We start from the raw sequence: 18,662 nt of genomic DNA on the forward strand, positions 1-18,662 counted from the left end.
TTTACAGCGCGCCTCCAGACACGGTGGGAGCAGGCTTCTTTTGTTTGCGGGAGCCTGGAGAGCAGAGGCGGACCTGGTCTCGAAGTTCGAGAGGATACAGATCCCTTTCTCGGCGCGCCACCCCTTTGCATGTCGCCCAGGATCTGTCGCCCTCCCCACCATCCAAGAGAAGCAACAGATCTGTTAGGAGCATAGACAAATGCTCGAAAAAAGAGCTGTGGAGCAAGTCCTGGAGCTAGACTCCCCAGGATTCTACAACCGACTGTTCTAGGTTCCGAAGCAGTCGGGAGGATGGAGACCAGTCCTAGATGTCAGCAGACTGAACCGATTCGTAGTGAAGGAAAAGTTCCACGATGGAGACGTCCCAATCTGTTCTAGGAGCATTAAGACCAAGAGATTGGATGGTCTCTCTGGACTTACAGGACGCTTACTTTCACGTCCCCATACATCCCCAGTCGAGGAAGTACCTGAGGTTTGTACTAGGGGGAAGAGTGTTTCAATTCAGAGCTCTTTGCTTCGGGCTAAGCACAGCTCCCATGATCTTCACGATTATCATGAGAAATGTGGCGAATGGCTTCACTGGCTGGTATTATTAGAGTATCTGCTTTACCTGGACGATGGCTCATCAGAAAGCCTCTTCACAGTCAAAAGTGTCTGGAGGACCTGAAATCGACTGAGTTGGCCGAAGTTCCTAGGACTTCTAGTGAGCGAAGAAAAGTCCCATCTGATCCAGCGCGATCCATTTTGTGTATCTGGAGGAGATTCAGATGGATTCAGTGGCTTTTCGGCTTTTCCATCCCAGAGGCGTCAGCTTCAATGCTTAGAAAAGTCTCATCCTTCTGGGGAAGGAAACATGCTCGGTGAGGAATGGATGAGTCTGCTGAGGACCATTTCCTCGCTGGAAGTTTGTTTCCTGGGAAGACTTCATCTCGAACCGCTCAGTTTTCCTGGCGGAAAAACTGGATAGACAGAGGAAGGATCTAGAGGAGACCTGAAGATCTCTCCTGTTGTCAGATCACCTGGTGGTGGCTCGACCCCTCGAGGTTGAAGGGTTTCTCTCGCCTTCAGAGCCCCGACCTGGCGTTGTTTTCCGGTAGCGTCAGGGAGGATGAGGGTAACACTAGGAGGGGAGAAGTGTCAGACACACCTGGAGAGGGGAACAGGTCTGGCACATCAATCTCTCAGGAAATTAGGGGCAATCCTGCTGGCCCTGCAATTCTTCAAGCCAAGTATCAGGCCGAGTGGTACAAGTAAATTCAGACAACACCACAGCCCGGGCATACCTCAAGAAACAAGGAGGAACTCGCTCCCGGTCCCTGTTCGTCCTGGCGAAGGAAATCCTGCTTTGGGCCCATGCTCGGGGGATCACGTTCCTTACGAGATTCGTGGCAGGAGTGGAGAATATCCGTGCGGACCTTCTCAGTCGGCAGCGTCAACTTCTGCCGACCAAGTGGACCCTTCACGAGGAGGTGTGTCAGGAGCTGTGGAGGTTATGGGGACGTCCCTCGGTGTATCTCTTCGACGATCCAGGACAAAGAGGCTCCAGCTATACTGCTCTCCCGTTCTAGATCCAGGAGCTTGATAGCAGTAGATGCCTCCTCTGGGACTGGAAGGGTTTGGATCTCTATGCCTTTCCTCTCTTCAAGATTCTGGGGAGGTAATCAGGAAGTTCTCAGCATCGGAAGGGATGAGGATGACGTTGATCGCCCCCTTTTGGCCAGCGGCAGAATGGTTCACAGAGGTCTTGGCCTTCCTGGTGGAATTCCCAAGGGCTTTCCCTCAGAGAGTAGATCTGCTCAGGCAGCCCCATTTAGAAAGGTACCTAAGAATACTCCCGCTGTGAGTCTAACTTGCATTCAGACTATCACAAAGTTGGCAGGCGGGGGTTTAGGAAACAGTGGCAGGGCCTATCGCCAACGCCAGGAGACCCTCACTCCAATGTGGTGTACCAATCTAAGTGGGCCAATTTCAGGAAATGAATTGCAGAAGCAAAGGGATTTCCTCAACCCACGACCTCTGTGCACTTGAATGTAGACGTCCTGCTTCATCTCCGAGAGAAGGAAAAGCTGGCAGTCTCAACAATTAAAGGCTATAGAAGTATGCTGTTGGCAGTCTTCAGACATAGAGGTCTAGACTTAGCCGACAACAAGGATCTTCACGATCTATTGAGATCCTTTGAGACTGTTTAAAGGTGCCTCAACCCAGGGCGCCCTTCCTGGAACCTGGATGTGCGTTCTGAAATTACTAATGTCAAGTACATTCGAGCCTCTTTAGTCGGCATCTCAAGAATGTGACAAGGAAGGCTATTTTCCCCTGCTGCTCTGGCGGCGAGTTAGTGAAGTTCAAGCCATCAGCAAGCACATAGGCTTTAGAGGGCTCAATGCTGTATGCTCCCTAAGCCTATGTTTCCTGCTTGAAATAAGAAAATCCTTCAAACCCTTGGCCCAAGGTTTTGAGATCAAGGGTATGACAGAATTCTTGGGCAAGAGTCAGAGAGAGTCCTATGCCCCTGTCAGGGCGCTCTCAAATTCTACCCTGAACAGGACGAAAGAAGTCGAGGCCCGTTGGACAATCTGTGTTGTTCTGTTAGAGACTGTGACCTTACGATGTCCATAGATGCTGCCCTGGCATTCTTTTTAGAAATACAATCAAAGAGCTCATTCTACCTGCCAAGACAGCGACATGAGACTTCCTGAAAGTCAAAAGACTCTGAAGTGAGCCATTGCGACTTAGGTGGCTTTCCAGAAGAACATGTCCCTTAACGATCTTCTGGGTACCACCTTCTGGCGAAGCAATTCAGTGTTCGCTTCACATTACTTGCGGGACGTGAAGACGACTTACGAAGACTGCTCTTCGCTAGGACCATACGTTTCCGCAGACACAATGTTGGGGGCAGAGAGCAATACTCATCCTATCCTTTGAGGTTAGGAGAGTATTTTTTAATCTTGTTTTTGTGTTTTTTTGGTTGTTGGGTTGTACGGTGGGCGTCTGTCGTTAACCTATGTTAGGTTTAATGACTTAAAATAGGCTTGGTCAGGTGGTTTGAGTCGTTGCTCCTTTGCCTCTACAGTATGGTCATATGATCTAGTCCTTTGTGGTCATGCCGTGGACAGATCATCTAGAACTCACCAGCTATATAGGTCACTACCTTGCTGGACACTCTGGTAAAAGCCGACAGGCTTGGGTGACAGTAACCACGAAGTCAGCTATGCTAACAGGTAGGAACCAGAAGCGTCAATCGCCTACATTTATTTGTTTCCTAAATCCTATTCTGTCTCTTCCACCTCCAATGGTGGGATTCCAGCTATATATCTGACAGGTAAGTCTCATGAACAAATGATATTTTAATGATAAAATAAGTTTGTTCCATACTTACCTAGCCAGATATATAATCATAGTGCCCACCCACACTCCCCTCAGGAGACAGTGATACTAGAAAATCTGAATAGAAAATGGGAATGGTTCCCGATACCTGCCTCCCAGCGGCGGAATGGGCATAACCACCTGCCACACTGGGCGTATTGCCGCGAAGTTTTTGAAATTCTGTCGGATTCGGAGAATACAGCTATATATATATCTGCCAGGTAAGTATGAACAAACTTTATTTTATCATTAAAATATATTTTAGGTTAATTTACTAGATAACTAGGAATAATAAACTGCTAATTTTGTATGTTTCATTTATGTGGCCCCCACCATTTATGACCATATGAAAGGTTTACAGGTGGCACGTGATGTCAGAACTAGCTAGTTTAACCAAGTCACCGAGTTAAAAATCCTTATTCTCATAGGGCTTGACGAAACTGGATAAACTGAATGTGATGAATTCTCTGGTTGAATTTCTTTACTTCATGTGTTCCTAAAACTTGATATTCACTGCTGGTTGCTGTTGGGACAGACACATAAACCATGTTTAACTGTTGGAGTTTATCTACATTCTCTGCACACAAAGATTGGGATATGAGAGCTTGGTGAATTTTAGTTTATTGTAAAATGAGATACAGTTATCCCCATCTACTAATCAGTGAAATTTTTTCTTCAGTTTTAGATCTTCTTTGGAATTGAAAAAATTATGTAGCCTGTGCAAAAAAAAAATTCTTTAAACTTAGGAAACTTTCTTACACTGCAACAGATACTGATTGATCAATTTTGATGTGTAAAGCAACTGTTTTCTCCATAACAGATGAAGGATGTTAAATCAACTTTAAAGACACTTGGCCTAATCTATATTGAAGGGCTTAGAGTATGTTAGGGAGCTTTTAAATCTTCTGCAACCAGTTCATTACAGATTTAATGTAATGAACCACCACTCTCCATGCATCAGGACTTGGTTATTATGTGAAGTACAGTAAAGATTCAAGCAAGTGGTTCCATCAGAAGATGATTTGATCAGAGAAATTTGCATTAATGGTCTCTCCATTGCTAAAAAGAGCTAATCAACTCATTGAGACTTCTTAGTGGTATTATTTCCAACATTGCAGGAACTGTTGGCCCCTTGGACAGTAAAGAAAGGAAATGTATGCACACATTTTCACTATTTATCTTGAAGTTTTGCTTTTACTTTGTGATATGAACAGCACACAGTAGAACATATAAGATGGAAAGGAATTTATACTGGTGTTTTTAAATCTCTATCAGATGTAGGATTTAATGCTGTATCTATGAAACACGTCAAGTTTTCTTACCAAACATCACTTCTGTGTTTACAGCAGAATTGTGTGCAGTAAATTTTGGGAGTTAAAATTATAATAATGTTGCAGTTTTCAGTGGCTCAAGAAGTTCAATAGAAGCCCTTTAAAACTGTTTCCTTATGAGTTCACTCGTGGAAGAAATTTTGTTTTCATTCCACAAATTATGTGAAACTGTTGCAGATACTGAAAACATACTGGATCCCAGCTCATGTATTCATGCATGGAACCAAAGATACTTATGAAATACCCAAGACTACAACTGCTGTGATTATTCAGTTTCTCTGAAATTCTTCATCTTGAATAACATTATAAGTTTAACCAGACCACAGAGCCTAAATGCTCAACTCACATAGGATTGGCTTCCTCAGTAATACAAGGGAGTTTTCATGGATTAATGAATCCGATACAGTAGTAACTACCTAAAACAACAAACCATTATTGGATTGTGGGATTCTTTGAATGGTCCAACTTGTTTGACCCATAAATATTTGGTGAAAGCTCATGTAACCCAACCCTTGTATACAAAGAATGTAGGTCATCTCTGACAATTAAACATGTTTCAAGTTTATGTCCAGCAATGAATAGCAAGTTCAGGGAACAAATGGATTAAAGAAATTTAGTCAGAGTATTCATTTACAGTTTATCCTGTTATATAGAAGACATATTATGGCCAGACCTGTGAGAATTATGATTTTTAACATAGTGGTCTGGTAAAATGACCTAATAATGAAAATAATAATAATAATAATTGGTATAAAATAGGACCTATTTTCTCTGTGTAAATCTTGGTATATTGTTAAAAATACACTTAAAATCCTTAAGCTTTATGAGGACTACAGTCCTCATTGTCAGAGAAAAGGAAACTAGCTCAGTATTTCTACAAGGACAACTTTGTTAGGCTGCTGCTCGATTGTCTGCTTGACCATTCTGGTTAGTTGCAGTGGTGTTGCCCATATGCTGCTCAGGTGGGGAAATTAATACTTAGTGTGGGTTGTGATGGTCAAGTATTTGTCTTTCCATCAGTCTAAGGAATAAGTTTAGGTTATTAGTTTCCGTGACAAATCTGGAGAGCGTAGTTTATATAAGAACATGACTGGCATTTATATTATGTAAAGTAGGAAAAGGTCTTATCTAAAGCATTAAAAGATGTTTCCAGGTGCTGGCGGTATAATTATTTAAGACCCCCCTTCACAAGACTACAGTACTTTATTGCTTCTATATAAAAGTTTACTATCCTTAAAATTCATTCTTTTGTAGAAATACTAATGATGCATGGTTATTGCATCATTTTGGTTATTAACATTAATGGGTGTTTTATGCTCCCTGATATGTTTTTCAACATTTCATGCTGTCTCCCATGTATACCAAATTGTGATTGTTACAGTTGATGACTTGTACATTCTTTTTCCTCTTCCTTTATTATCCCAGATTTGTGGTGACTTCTGATTTACTGTGATAGGGTAACTTGATTATTCTCTCTCTCTCTCTCTCTCTCTCTCTCTCTCTCTCTCTCTCTCTCTCTCTCTCTCTCTCTCTCTCTCTCTCTCTCTCTCTCTCTCTGTTAGTCCTCATGAAACCTAGAAACAATGTAGCAAGATTTGCGCACAAGAAAAGGGTATGTTTTGTTGAACTTTATAAAATGGGATTGTCCTTTATTTTCCTCAGTTGTAATAATAATAATAATAATAATAATAATGGTAAATGTAAATAATTTTTAGTTTATATTTTATTTTTATGTTGGTTCTGACTGCATTTAACTTTCAGATAGCCAGAAACTAAGTAAATGGGGTTTTCTTGAAGCATAGAAAGCACAGCACCAAAGATCAGTATAATAGTTAGGAAGTTTGATGATGGTCTCTTTCAGTTTGCTCATTCTTGCACTGAACTATCATTACATTACTGGTAGCATTCAATGCTGATTAAATACCTAGATAACAAAATAATTGTAATTGTTCTCTTCCCCAATTTTGCAATAAAAACAAACAAACTTTTGGTTGGTACTCACTTATGAACATATTAATTTTCCCCTAACAGTGATGGAACGCTTTATTGGAGAGCAGAATATTCGCTTACGAATAACTGGAGTTCTCTGGGCAGTCGTCGCGCTATTGTGTTTATGGGTAGTTTGGGAGCACCGGTCAAATGCAGTAGTGGCTCTCCCCTATGATTTGGTATGGCCTCTGGGACCTTTGCTGGCATTCCCATCTTGCCAGAGTGGAGAGGTATGCTTATAGTTTTTGTTTTGTAGCTCAGGATTTTCTTTATAAATTATGGGATGATTTTAACAGGCATTGTTGAAGTATCTTTCTGGAGGCGTGGAAACCGAAGTGCAAATGTGGATTATTAGGATTCATCACTGTATTGTATGTTTTGAAGGCCATTATACTTATTTTGAGCTCATTGCTGTTGAAGGGAAAGCATGTACAATGTAAAGGAGCTACATTTATTTTAGCATGCGTCATATTCATAAAAAAATAATTGGGCAGAATAAAGAAAATTATCCTTACAGGTCATCTCGTTAGCTGAATAGTGGATGTTTTGTACAGAATTGTATAGTACAGTGCTTTTTCAATCCTTTTATCTTTCTTTGATAAGATATACCACTTCTCCTCTTCTCTCTCTCTTGCAAAAATAACTGTTCTTTGGGTCTGTTGAAACAGTGCTTAGTGCTGTTTTCATAACTTTCAAAGTCTGTGTTTTAGTGTACTGTTTAGAGGAAGAATAAGATATAGGATTTTCTAGGACATTTAAGTGTTGGCTGGCATTCAGATGTTTACATAAATTGCAAGCCTTGTTTTTACCCACCCTGAAGGTTAAGTTGCATTTTTAAAACTGTTGTACATTGAGAAATATATATCAACTGACTAAACACTTTTTATTGTAGTTTTGTTTTATTTATATTTTTGTGTAAAATTGTCTGTCATCTGCTAAAAAAATTCATATCACCATCTGTCATTGTGATGTCACAGCAGCGTTCCTTAAAAAACAAGCTAAAAAAGTAACATGGCTTATCGTGAACAAAACACCAGTTCATTTGATGGCATTTACTCATCATATATTGACATGGTTGCATTCTTAATTTTTGGCTAGTCTAATACTATGCTTGAGATTTTAGATTACCATAAAAAAACTTTGTTCATCCGTTAAGGTGTAGTTTTATGTTAATAACATTTTACTGTACAATATTATAAAAATATATTTAACTTTTAACACATCTATAATAGTAATCACTACATTTTAATTAATGTTTTGCCAACCATTGAAAGAATTCTTAAACTGTATAGCTACTTAGATTCCTTTTGTATATTCACTACCCTTATATTGTAAAGCTTAATTTAATTTATTTAACATTCACCATAATCCTCAATATATGATGATGGATTGATAATTAAGGGTGAAGTTAAAGTCAGTAAACCATCTTTCATTTTCAAAAGTAGGTCTTTAAGGAATAGAAATTTCTTCAGGAGTGAATAATATGCAGTAAATATTCTGTTCTGTGATAGACTACCCAAAAATCCTAGCCTAACCTTGGCTACTTTATGCAAACATACTACACAAAGTCAGTAAAACATATAGAATCCATAGAAATAAGAATAGTGTAGCACAGCAGCATAGAAGTGTTTAATGAACACTCATTTAACACTAAACATCCCCCCAAAATACAGAATTTTGCTGATGTTGGACAGAGCTCAAAAACTCAATGGGAGCTGCTTTAACTTAGGGAATGGTAAAGCTGTAGGTGTCGTGGCCAGACCAAGCTGAAGCATGACATCCTCTGTTTGAGCTGCCATGGCCAATGACAAGACAACACGGAGGAAGCTCAACACTCAGTGAATTGGCAACAGATCTGAAGGGAGTTCTCCAAATCTATAACCAAGTCACAGATGTCCAAGGAAAGAGACTATCCCAATTGGAAAACTTGAAAACACCTACATAGGAGTCAATCTTAAATAGTAAGACCACAAAACAACCGAGGCAAAAAACTCTCCATAGAAGCTAAAATCCCCACTGCCAGCACATAGAGCAAATCCAGTCCTTACCCTTCTGGAATTAAAGGGAGAGACAAAGGTAACGCCACCATTCTCAACTTATTGATGAGGCAGTCGCCAATTCAAGAAGGAAAGACCAAAAAGACCATCATTGGGTCAGAGAAACCTAAACTTGGTCTTGGGAACTGAGTACTCACCAGGTGGGCTTTTTGTCCCAACATTGGAGTGATTGAAGGCATGGAGAGATCTGGAACTGAGAGACTCCTTGCACTAGAGTCCAATAATTCGCCATCAGTGGAGATCACATAGAAAAGGTTACCCATCTAGGATCACAATGGTAGGAGGAATTGAGGCAACTTCTCAGCCAGAATCCATCTGAATCTGCAGGGAGCAAAGTGAGAAGTGGTGCAAAACTGTCTCAGGAGAAATGACAGGAAGGATAATGATGTGTCAGACTTATTCTGAAAAGCATACCCATGGATTGTCACTTGGCTGGCGGAACTTGCATGGGTAAAAGGACCGAGGAGAACACATTTCTCTGGTCAACAGAAACAATAATGACCCCTGTTGAACAGATATCCATACAGACACAACTGTTCCTAAATGAAAACGTATACTGTAGTTGAAGGACCAGTAGATGAAGTTAATGGCAAGTTTTTCTCTCAACAATCCTGGAACATGGGAAAAGCTGTAAGGATCTCAGTGACCCTAACAAAACCTCCTTAACGAGACATCTGACAGCACAGAGGCCACATTGCAACCAATGAACCATCTCCTTACGCAATAGCCAAATAAGAAATGCAGGCAAACCGACAAGACTATGGAGGAGACTCTGCACTGGGGAAAAACATGATGATGCTAAAGCAAAGATCTTCAAAAACCCAAGGCTTCACACTGATGGATTCCTGTTCTTCAAAAACCTCAAAGATAGTAAGCTACCTGGAAAGGGGCAGAGGGGATAGTGAGCTTGATCTTAAATCTCTCTTGATGGGAGAACCAACAAAGACTAGCCTTGATCTCAGTGAATAGAAAATCAGGACACACCAGGTAGTGAGGTACAAAGCCACTTCCATAGGGAGAGAGCATATGACTATTGAGAAGACAAAGAGGACCGCTTTTGGAATGGTGCCAGACCTTGAATAGTAATATTCAGAATGTACTACAGTAGGTTAGGTTCCAGAACCCCTCATGTAAGGTGACGATTCGCGTAAGTTTGGTATGGTCACTAAAAATGCTAATACATACAGTAAATGCTTTTTTGTAGAGTTTACACCCTAAATATTACAAAATCATACTCCCAAAGCACTTTAATTTCATTTAAAAGTTAGCTTAATACCGTACTGTCATCCATGTTTCATTACAGTACAGAGAGAGAGAGAGAGAGAGAGAGAGAAATTGTTCATGATTTTGACAGAGAAAGAGAGAATATTTTTGGAAAAAGAGAGAGAAAGTTATTCTAACGTTAAATATCAAAAGATGAAAATTCATGATTTATGAAGGAAAGAGAGAGAGATTTTTCAATGTCCTTCTGACCATCAGTGGGCAACGTTGTTTACCCTTCGCAGTCAGTATGTCAACATGTCAAGATAATTGACAGTTTAGGTTACACACCCTCTCTAATCATCAGAGAAAAGACTCGCAATCTATTTTATTCTTTTAAAGTTTTAAATAATTTACTATATAAATACAAAAAGTTGTAATTATAGCATGGGAAATATGAGAAAATTAATAACAAAGTAACTTCACGTTTATCTATAATACTACAGTTTACAAAACAAATAAACATACATGTTACAAATGTGTAAAAAATCTCTCTCTTACCTCAGTGATAGAGAGAGAAAGAGAGAGAGAGAGAGAGAACAAAAATACAACTCATAGTCAAAGCTAATATTAAAATACCTAGAGAGAAAGACAGGAAGAGAGAGAGAGTGTTTACATCGACAGCTGTTTTGTGATTTTGATTGATTTTGTAAAGTATGCTAGTGTCATACAGTATTTATGTAAAAAAATAAAAATAATACATTTTTTTCATGCCATTTTAACATATAAAAGCATGAAAACTTATAAATTACTTAAAAAATTAAACATAACTACTTCTGCATGGTTCCTCAAGGATTTTGCAAATGTCGCGTCTGCGAAAAAATTGCGTTTGCCAATTAGTTAGATTCTAATGAAAAGTTTGTGTGTATGTGAATCTGCGCGATTCGCAGTGTGTGAGATCGAGGTATTACTGTACTGTATATTCACTACAATCTTCCAAATGTGGGTCATTTGCATAAAGTCTTCTCTCCCTCTCACCTTGGAATTCTACAGTTTTGTCGTCATAAGCCAGAGCCACCTGCTTTGATGACATCTGATTATAGGTATGGTCGATCGGTCAGGCTCAGTGCCTTAGAAATTCTATTGGCAACCTGTTTCTTTTGACTATGCCTTGCAGCGTTCAGTTTCACTACAAGAACCAAGTTGTTGTTTATTTTATTCAGCTTCAGCACCTGCACCACTCTTGCACTATGCTTGGCAGACCGTTTCTTAGCCTTCAGTGGACTTGAATACAGCCTCACAGTCACAGTATTCACTCCAGAATTCACATGAACGACAGATCAAACATTTTTGAAGCTTCAAGAATTACAATACCTATCATCCAAGGGTTGGTATGTATTGTGATCAGTAAGATTGTATATGTATCCTTTCAGTTATGCAGTCCTACACTGTTTGTGGCAAGGGCCAGTTGCATAACTGAAGTGGCACACAAGATCAACATGGACCTGCAGCATACTAGTCTAAGTTCACTTTTTGTAATAAAAAAAAATTGTGGTCAGTGATGGCCATTATCATGAATCTCAGATCATAAAGAATGTATTTGTTCTGATGAAGTATACAAACCTTCATCTTATACTGTTTAGAGGAGTAACTTCAACTGTGGGGTTGATCATTATCAAGCAAGGTTGCAGAGGTCTGGGCTTTTCAGATATTGCAGCAGCAACCATCACCCATTCTTGCCAGATCTCTATCATCATCCTGTATCAAATGGAACAGGTTTTATAGTTCAGTGAGAGGGACACCATCCTGATTAGTACTTTTGTTCTATTGATGGCATACTTCTTGCATTTGCATTGCCAGAAGTTGTTGGGCTCTATAGTAAAACAGTTACATGCAGCCCTCTTACAAGTTCAAGAGTACTGTGGCATTAAAGCCTCTCCCACCACTTGGAGGAGTGTCCTCAGGTTAAACCAGCCTCCAAAGTTTGATCTCTCTTTAAATCTCCTTAGTCTTACCATGATGCCCTATGAGCCACTTCAAGAGTCATCCCTTCAGCAGTTAATTTTGAAAGCTGCTTTTCTGCTAGCCTTCATATCTTTGAGTTGTTTGAGTGAGCTACATGTGCTGTCAGGCAGAGCTACTCATACCAGAGGAGACCAGCAGTATACTCGGCTAACTGAGGATCTACCCATGCGTGCAATTTACTACCATGTGACTACTACTGGAATACCTTGTAAGGGGATTGAAACATCTGGGATTTCATTTTGACCAAAAAATGGCTAATTTCAAGTGCAGTAGAGTAATTGATTTGCCATGAAAAAAAGTCTTTTATTTCACCTCTTTCTGTGGATGCTGTGGGATGTTTTAAGTAATACAGAGGTGATAAGCAACTTAAGGAGTTTTTATTTGTTTGTATTATATGTCTGTATTATCTTAACATTGCAGTAATATTGTTCCTGAGGTGGTATGCATGATATTTTAGATTGTACTTCAAGTTTTTAACTTTAGAACTCGTTTTCTAGTGTGCCATGTTGCCCATTTGAAGCTGAGGCCCTATACAGGCAGTCCCCTGTTAATGGCGGGCTCGGTTAACGGCGATCCGGTTTTACGGCGCTTGTCTAGCGACAAAAATCTACATTTTTTCGTGCTGAAAATCACTGATTTCCGCTTATCGGCGCTGATACATACTTAACAGAGGTGGCGATAACCGAAAATCGGCACTTTTTGGCGCTAATAAGCCCCGAAATTCACTGAAAAAGCGCGAAAATCGCTGATTTTCGGTTAGTGGTGATTTTCGGTTATCATCACTTCCTCAGAACAGAATCCGCGCCGATAACCGAGAACTGCCTGTATTTTGTTTTGTTATCATTTTCTTAAATTTTGGATGGCTTTTTAAATAAATATTGTTGAGTTTTGAATTATTTAATGTTTATATATTTTTTATGCAAGTTTCCACCTTTCCAATTATTTTGTAATGAGCTACCTGAAAAATCAGCCCCATTGCAGATTTTGTCCAACTAGACAGAAGTCCAAGTTGATGAAGGTAAAGTCCTTCCATAAGAAAATAATTTTGAATTTGTGTTGCAAATGGAGTCGCATGGCTACTAAATGGCTATTAACATGTAGTCATTTGCTTACAGATCAGTGTAGTGGTATGGATGGGAATCATAAGGGCTGTGTGCTACAGGATAAGCAAGAGTATTGGTTCTACTGTGCAGAAAACCACAAATCTTCCTCAAGGTCAAACAGTTCCTCAAGTGGCCACAGGAACTCCAGTAGCTCCGCCACTTGACTGAGCAATAGAATAAGACCGGTGTGGGGTCATCATGAAAATTTTATACTTTGTCTGTTCTTTTCTTCTTTTTGAAAATCGGAGAAGGAAAATCTGTACTTATGCAGTCATCATTGTTGATTAGCTTTAGAAAACCATGTTTCTTATGTAGGAAAGTCACACTGAACATGTTTCCAGAACAAAAGATCCCATATACGCATCTCCCTCATCACCCTAACTTTACTGTGACTTGGTAGCGTCAGCAGCATCATGCTGAAACTCTCCCAGAATCACTGCTTGCTGCCTTTTGGAAATCCGTATTTCTTATTTCATGTTCATTCATTCCTTCCTTCATCATCATTTTTATAGGGAATCTTTTGTTTGTACAGTATTTTATTCATGTAAATAAATTTTTTTTCATATTTGTGTAGTAAGGGCTGGCATATGACACTGTCTTTTGATGGTTACTGTAAGTTTTCCTTTTTATTATTTTACCATTTATTTTCCCTTCCTGGTGTTTCTATTTTATTTTAATTTTTCATTTGATTCTAATTTCATTCAGTTTTCAAGTTTTTGTTTTTCTCCACAATTCAGCAGTACAAATAATGTTTCCTGGAATTGCAGGTATATTGCTTTCTGTTTTACTCTTCTGTTTCTTTCCACTTCACTATCCAACTTCTTTAACTCTCCTTGATCCATTTTTGCCATTCATTTAAGAACAAATCCTTTATCCCATCCTTTTTATTGTAGAAATTTTATGTAGCGACTGGTTGAACAGCATTGTGATAATACAGTACAACAGTTTAGTCCTCAGTTATATCTTGACATTAATAGTAACCTGTAAGTGCTGTATTGTATGTTTTGTAATAAGTATTATTGTCAGCATCTTAAAGGGTAAGCACATCTCTTTTATGAATTTGTAAATTCAGTTTTTACATAGATATTTTATGAAATTGAAACCAGTAAATCAAGAGGATTTAGATAGATCTTCTAACTACTATAAATTTGAATTAAAAATGTAAGAAGTGGGTTTGACAGTGTCATCTGATGGAAATATACCTCACAGTACACCTGGAAATTGATGACCTCACTCCATGATACTAAAGGCAATTGAAGTATGAAATGCTACTCTGTTCTTGAAAAATGTGCTACATTGCAACTTAAGATTTCTTTTCATAGTGTATGAGAACTGGATGTGCTGCAGCCTTCATTCATTATAACAAGTTAAAAGTAGAAACCAAGTTAAAAATACAGTAAACATTAAATTGAAGTTTTTATGAATGATTTAATATATTTGATTACATACTGTATTAAAACAGTATTAAAATGTTGAGAAAACATCCTGTATAGAGATTTACAGTAAAATTCTGTAAATACAAATTAAGTTAAGGCTGGTGAACGTAAGAAAGGAATCTGTGTAGTGAATTAAGATTGTCTTGAATGAATAGCAAAACATTCACAAAGATTCAATAACTGTAATATATTAGTCTGAGTTTGAAGGTATGGATTTTTATCAAAGATTCCTAGGCAACTGGAAATTCCAAAGATGTCACACTGACAGATGATGCAGGTATGTGCTTCTGTTGTAGATAACCATAGACTGCGTGGAATATGTTAAATGAAAAACTTGACATCAGATGTTTTGATGATGTCCATGTATTTCCTAAGGTACAACGTTCCTGAAAATGCAAAGCACCTAGGTACATTGTGCTTACCCTTTAAATTTTCAAGAATAATAATATGTTTTTGGTACACTTGAAAGATTTCCCCTTTTTTATAAACCTCAAAACCTTGCTCAGAAAGCAAGTGTTGACTCTTCTTAGTGTTTATAGTGAGCTGGTAGTGTTTTTAGTTTTTCCCTAAGTGCAAAATTATGGAACAAATAAACTTTTGCAGCTATGTGCCAGCTGTTTGTTAACTTCAGTCTCCAAATTTGGCTTTAATCCAGACAGTAATGATTTTTTTCTAGAAGGAATAGTCCTATCATTGTTTTCAGTCATTGTTTGTTTTTTATTAGCTTTGTTAAATGCATTACGGGGCTTCTTATTATGTTTTATATATTACAAATGTTGTTCTTCCATATATTCATCATTGTTTGGTAGCTTGTGGAAACTTTAGAATTTGAATACAGCTTTGCTTGCTGTAGGATAGTATTGGCTGCATGTAAGATAGGTCATATGTCATGCGGGTGTGCCACATGAAGTCTATACTCAGTCTTTTATGTGATATGTGCTTGCTCCCTTGTGTGATTACAGTCCATATTTATTGTAGTGATTTTTTATGGTTTATGAATTAAAAGATTTCTTTCTGTTAATGAAAAGAAATATATAACTTAACATTTCTTTTGTGGGTGTCATTCAAATCAAACAACATTCATTCTGCAAACTTGTATGTCCTTGCAGACCACACTGTAAAGAGTGTCAACTGGTCCTTACATGAAAAATGAAAAATTCCAAATCCGAGCAGCAGAGGGGGAATTTGTCATAGAACTGTGCAACTTTAGGATTACAGATTCCCACAGCTCCTGTAGGCATTAATTAAGGTTCTCTGCAGAGTCCCTTCAGCTCCTAGCTGCAACCCTTTCATTCCATTTACTGTGCCTCCATTCATATTCTCTTTCTTCCATCTTACTTTTTATCCATTTCTAATAGGTGTTTCATGGTTCAACTGCTAGGTTTTCCTCCTGTTAAACCTTTGAAAAAATGTTTAGTTTGTTTCCCTTTCAGCACTGAATGAGTCAGTGACCTCATAGGTCACGGCACTTGGCCTTTGGCCTAAATTTTATATTTCATTCCACAGATTCCCACAGAGTTAAATGCAGGAACAAGCATCCTCCTGGGTGATATGAGATCCCATTTTAGAAGCCATTTCTTAAACACAATGAAGCAGTGAGTAAAATGGTCCTTATATGCAAGGGAGGGATGATGGTAAAAAAAAATGAACCTTAACAGCCCTGTCAAGTTAAGAGAGAAAAAAGCTTTAATGACTGGGATTAGTGCTAGATCACATGCCAAATATGAATTTACATCATTAATAGAAATATATATTTGCCCTAAGGGAAAAAAGTTAAATGTGATTAGTAGTACAGCATGTCTGTGTACTGAAGGAAAATGTACATTCTTCTCTCATCTCTTTTTTGCGTATATCTTGTTGCGCCTATCTTAAATAATTATTCTGATAATTTTTTCTTTTATCTAGAGCAAGGGTTCCAAAATTCTTTAGCTTATCAATCCCATAATGATTCAAATTATTTGTCAACTCCCAAACATTCAAATGAAAATAATGTTATGAGAAAGAAACGTAATACATACATATTATGATAAAATTAATATGAGGAATTATATGGTTAGTAGTAGTAATTGTAGTATACTTAAAGGGAATAAGTAGTTATAAAAAGGATTTTGACAAAGGAAAAATCTATTTCTGAGGAGGCACCCGTGTCACCAACAAGAAATAATCCATTCAGCACTTATTTTAGGTAATTCCTTTGCTAGATACCAGAAAAGCTAAATGTAAAGCTGGGGTTACTACCTACCAGAGCGAGCAAAAGAAATGGAGTCGTATATGGTAAAGGGTGAGATTGTCACAATCACGGACCCTGCCCTATAAAGATTCCCAATGTCAAAAGTCCCAACGGAGAGGATGCACCTGATAGGCTTCAGCAAGGTCATTAATGTTGGGATGGAGATAAGTGAGTTATAGCCATAGGTTGCCATGCTCTTCCAGGTTTAGTCTGCCCTCTACTTGCATTTGCATGACTAAAAGTACTGTCAACTATATTTGAACTTGACTAGTGAACAAAGCTAAGGGTGTTCAACATTTTCGTTACTTCAAAACTCTGATGCTTTTCCGTCTGAACAATACACTTGGTTAGAGATCCATAGTCATGTCAATGAATTCTTCCTGCAATTGTTAGTCAATGTCTGCATTTTGTATTTCCAAGTTAGATAGTGAAAGCATCCTTTCAGACTTATGTGCATTTGCTCCAGGTCTTCAAAGTCTTTAAATTAATTTGTGTAGGCAGGGGCGCCATTTCAGATTTTTGTTGGGGGGGGCAAAGACGGTAATCAGCTGGGGGTTTTTTGATTTTGAGCTATTTTATGTGCTTTTTGAAACCACATGAGTAAGGTATTTCAGCAAAAATTATATACTCCCACTACTGTTTATTTATCTCATCACTGGTAGCTAGTAGACAGACAAGTATCAAGAAGCATAATATTTCTGAGAAATTTCATATATTTATGATTGCACATTTAAAAAGAAAACATGACTTTTGTTTTTACATTTTAATGAAAATATACTTTATAAATCAAATTATAGTGCCATCGGCTGGCAATGCCAGGCATTAATTAAAATTATGAAACAACTGCATCATTAGTGTAATGGAATTTATATTATGGTTATGAAATAAAAAGAAATAATGTTGATAATTTGAATACCATAATGAAAATAGAATAATATAAAAGTAATAATGTTGATAATTTGAGTACCAAAATCAAAATAGAATAATATAAGATTTTTTAATTACATTCCTATATAGAATTATACCAATGGGTACAGACAGTGTCTCATGCGAGCAAAATCATCCACTAGCTCTCCCAAATCAAATGACTTAACCATATGTTTTTCTATGGCCATCAACAACAAGTAAGATAGCCGGTCATCCCCAGTTGTTGTTCGCAGGTAGTTATTTACATGTTTTAACACGGAAAACACAGATAGATATAACTTAATGTGATGACACATTTGAATTTTGGTAGGAATAATGGAAAAGCAGCTGCTGTTACTTCTTGGGGCTTGGAGGGGTGAGGGGGCAAGTTGAGGCTTGGGGGGTGCAACTTGACTCTTGGGGCGTGGGGGCAGTTGCCCCCCTTAAATGACACCCCTGTATGTTTCTATGTTACCATCCAAAATGTTGTCACTCTCCCAACTGTTGTGAGTTAAAAAAAATGCTGAAAATCTCTATGTGCCAATGAAGCTCCAAACAAGCATAGTTTGTCTTGAAAGCCCAGTAGAATTGTCCAGCTGCAGATGTTTCTCTACCAATAAATAAAACCGAACATTTTTACTACTTAACTCTTCACGTAAATGATGGGTCTACATTTGGTAGAAACTCTACAGTTGATTCGTATAAGTCTACAAGTCTTTGCAAGCTCTGACCCCTAGAAAGCCACTTTACCTCAGTGTGCAAGAGTAATTGGTTAAAGGTTTCATCATTCTTTTCACAAAGCACTGCACCCAAACTAGAGTCAAGTTGAAGCCATCCCTCTGCCAGGGTAATGCAGAGATGGTTTTGTTTGCATAATGGCTGTTGCATGCTGAAACGTTTCTCATAAATTAGAAGAATATCAGCAATTTTAAGAAAATTTTTTCATATATATATATTTTTTTTTCTTCACTGCTGAACCATGGATGAACCTTCAAAGCAGTAAACTGTCACAATATTATTCA

General features: G+C 38.2%; 1 protein-coding gene across 1 annotated transcript in view; it reads left to right on the forward strand.

Moving 5' to 3' along the window:
- LOC136835017 (guided entry of tail-anchored proteins factor 1-like) overlaps positions 1-15,553 on the forward strand; it is a 32,314-nt gene extending 16,761 nt beyond the window's left edge. The window contains exons 4-5 of the mRNA XM_067098053.1: positions 6,726-6,913; positions 13,081-15,553. Of these exons, the coding sequence (XP_066954154.1) occupies positions 6,726-6,913; positions 13,081-13,236 (344 nt within the window). The 3' untranslated portion in view covers positions 13,237-15,553. The remainder of the gene's footprint in view (positions 1-6,725; positions 6,914-13,080) is intronic.
- Positions 15,554-18,662: the final 3,109 nt, after the last annotated feature.

The sequence above is a fragment of the Macrobrachium rosenbergii genome, chromosome 54 (genome assembly GCF_040412425.1).
Source record: "Macrobrachium rosenbergii isolate ZJJX-2024 chromosome 54, ASM4041242v1, whole genome shotgun sequence".
NCBI classification, from domain to species: Eukaryota; Metazoa; Arthropoda; class Malacostraca; order Decapoda; family Palaemonidae; genus Macrobrachium; species Macrobrachium rosenbergii.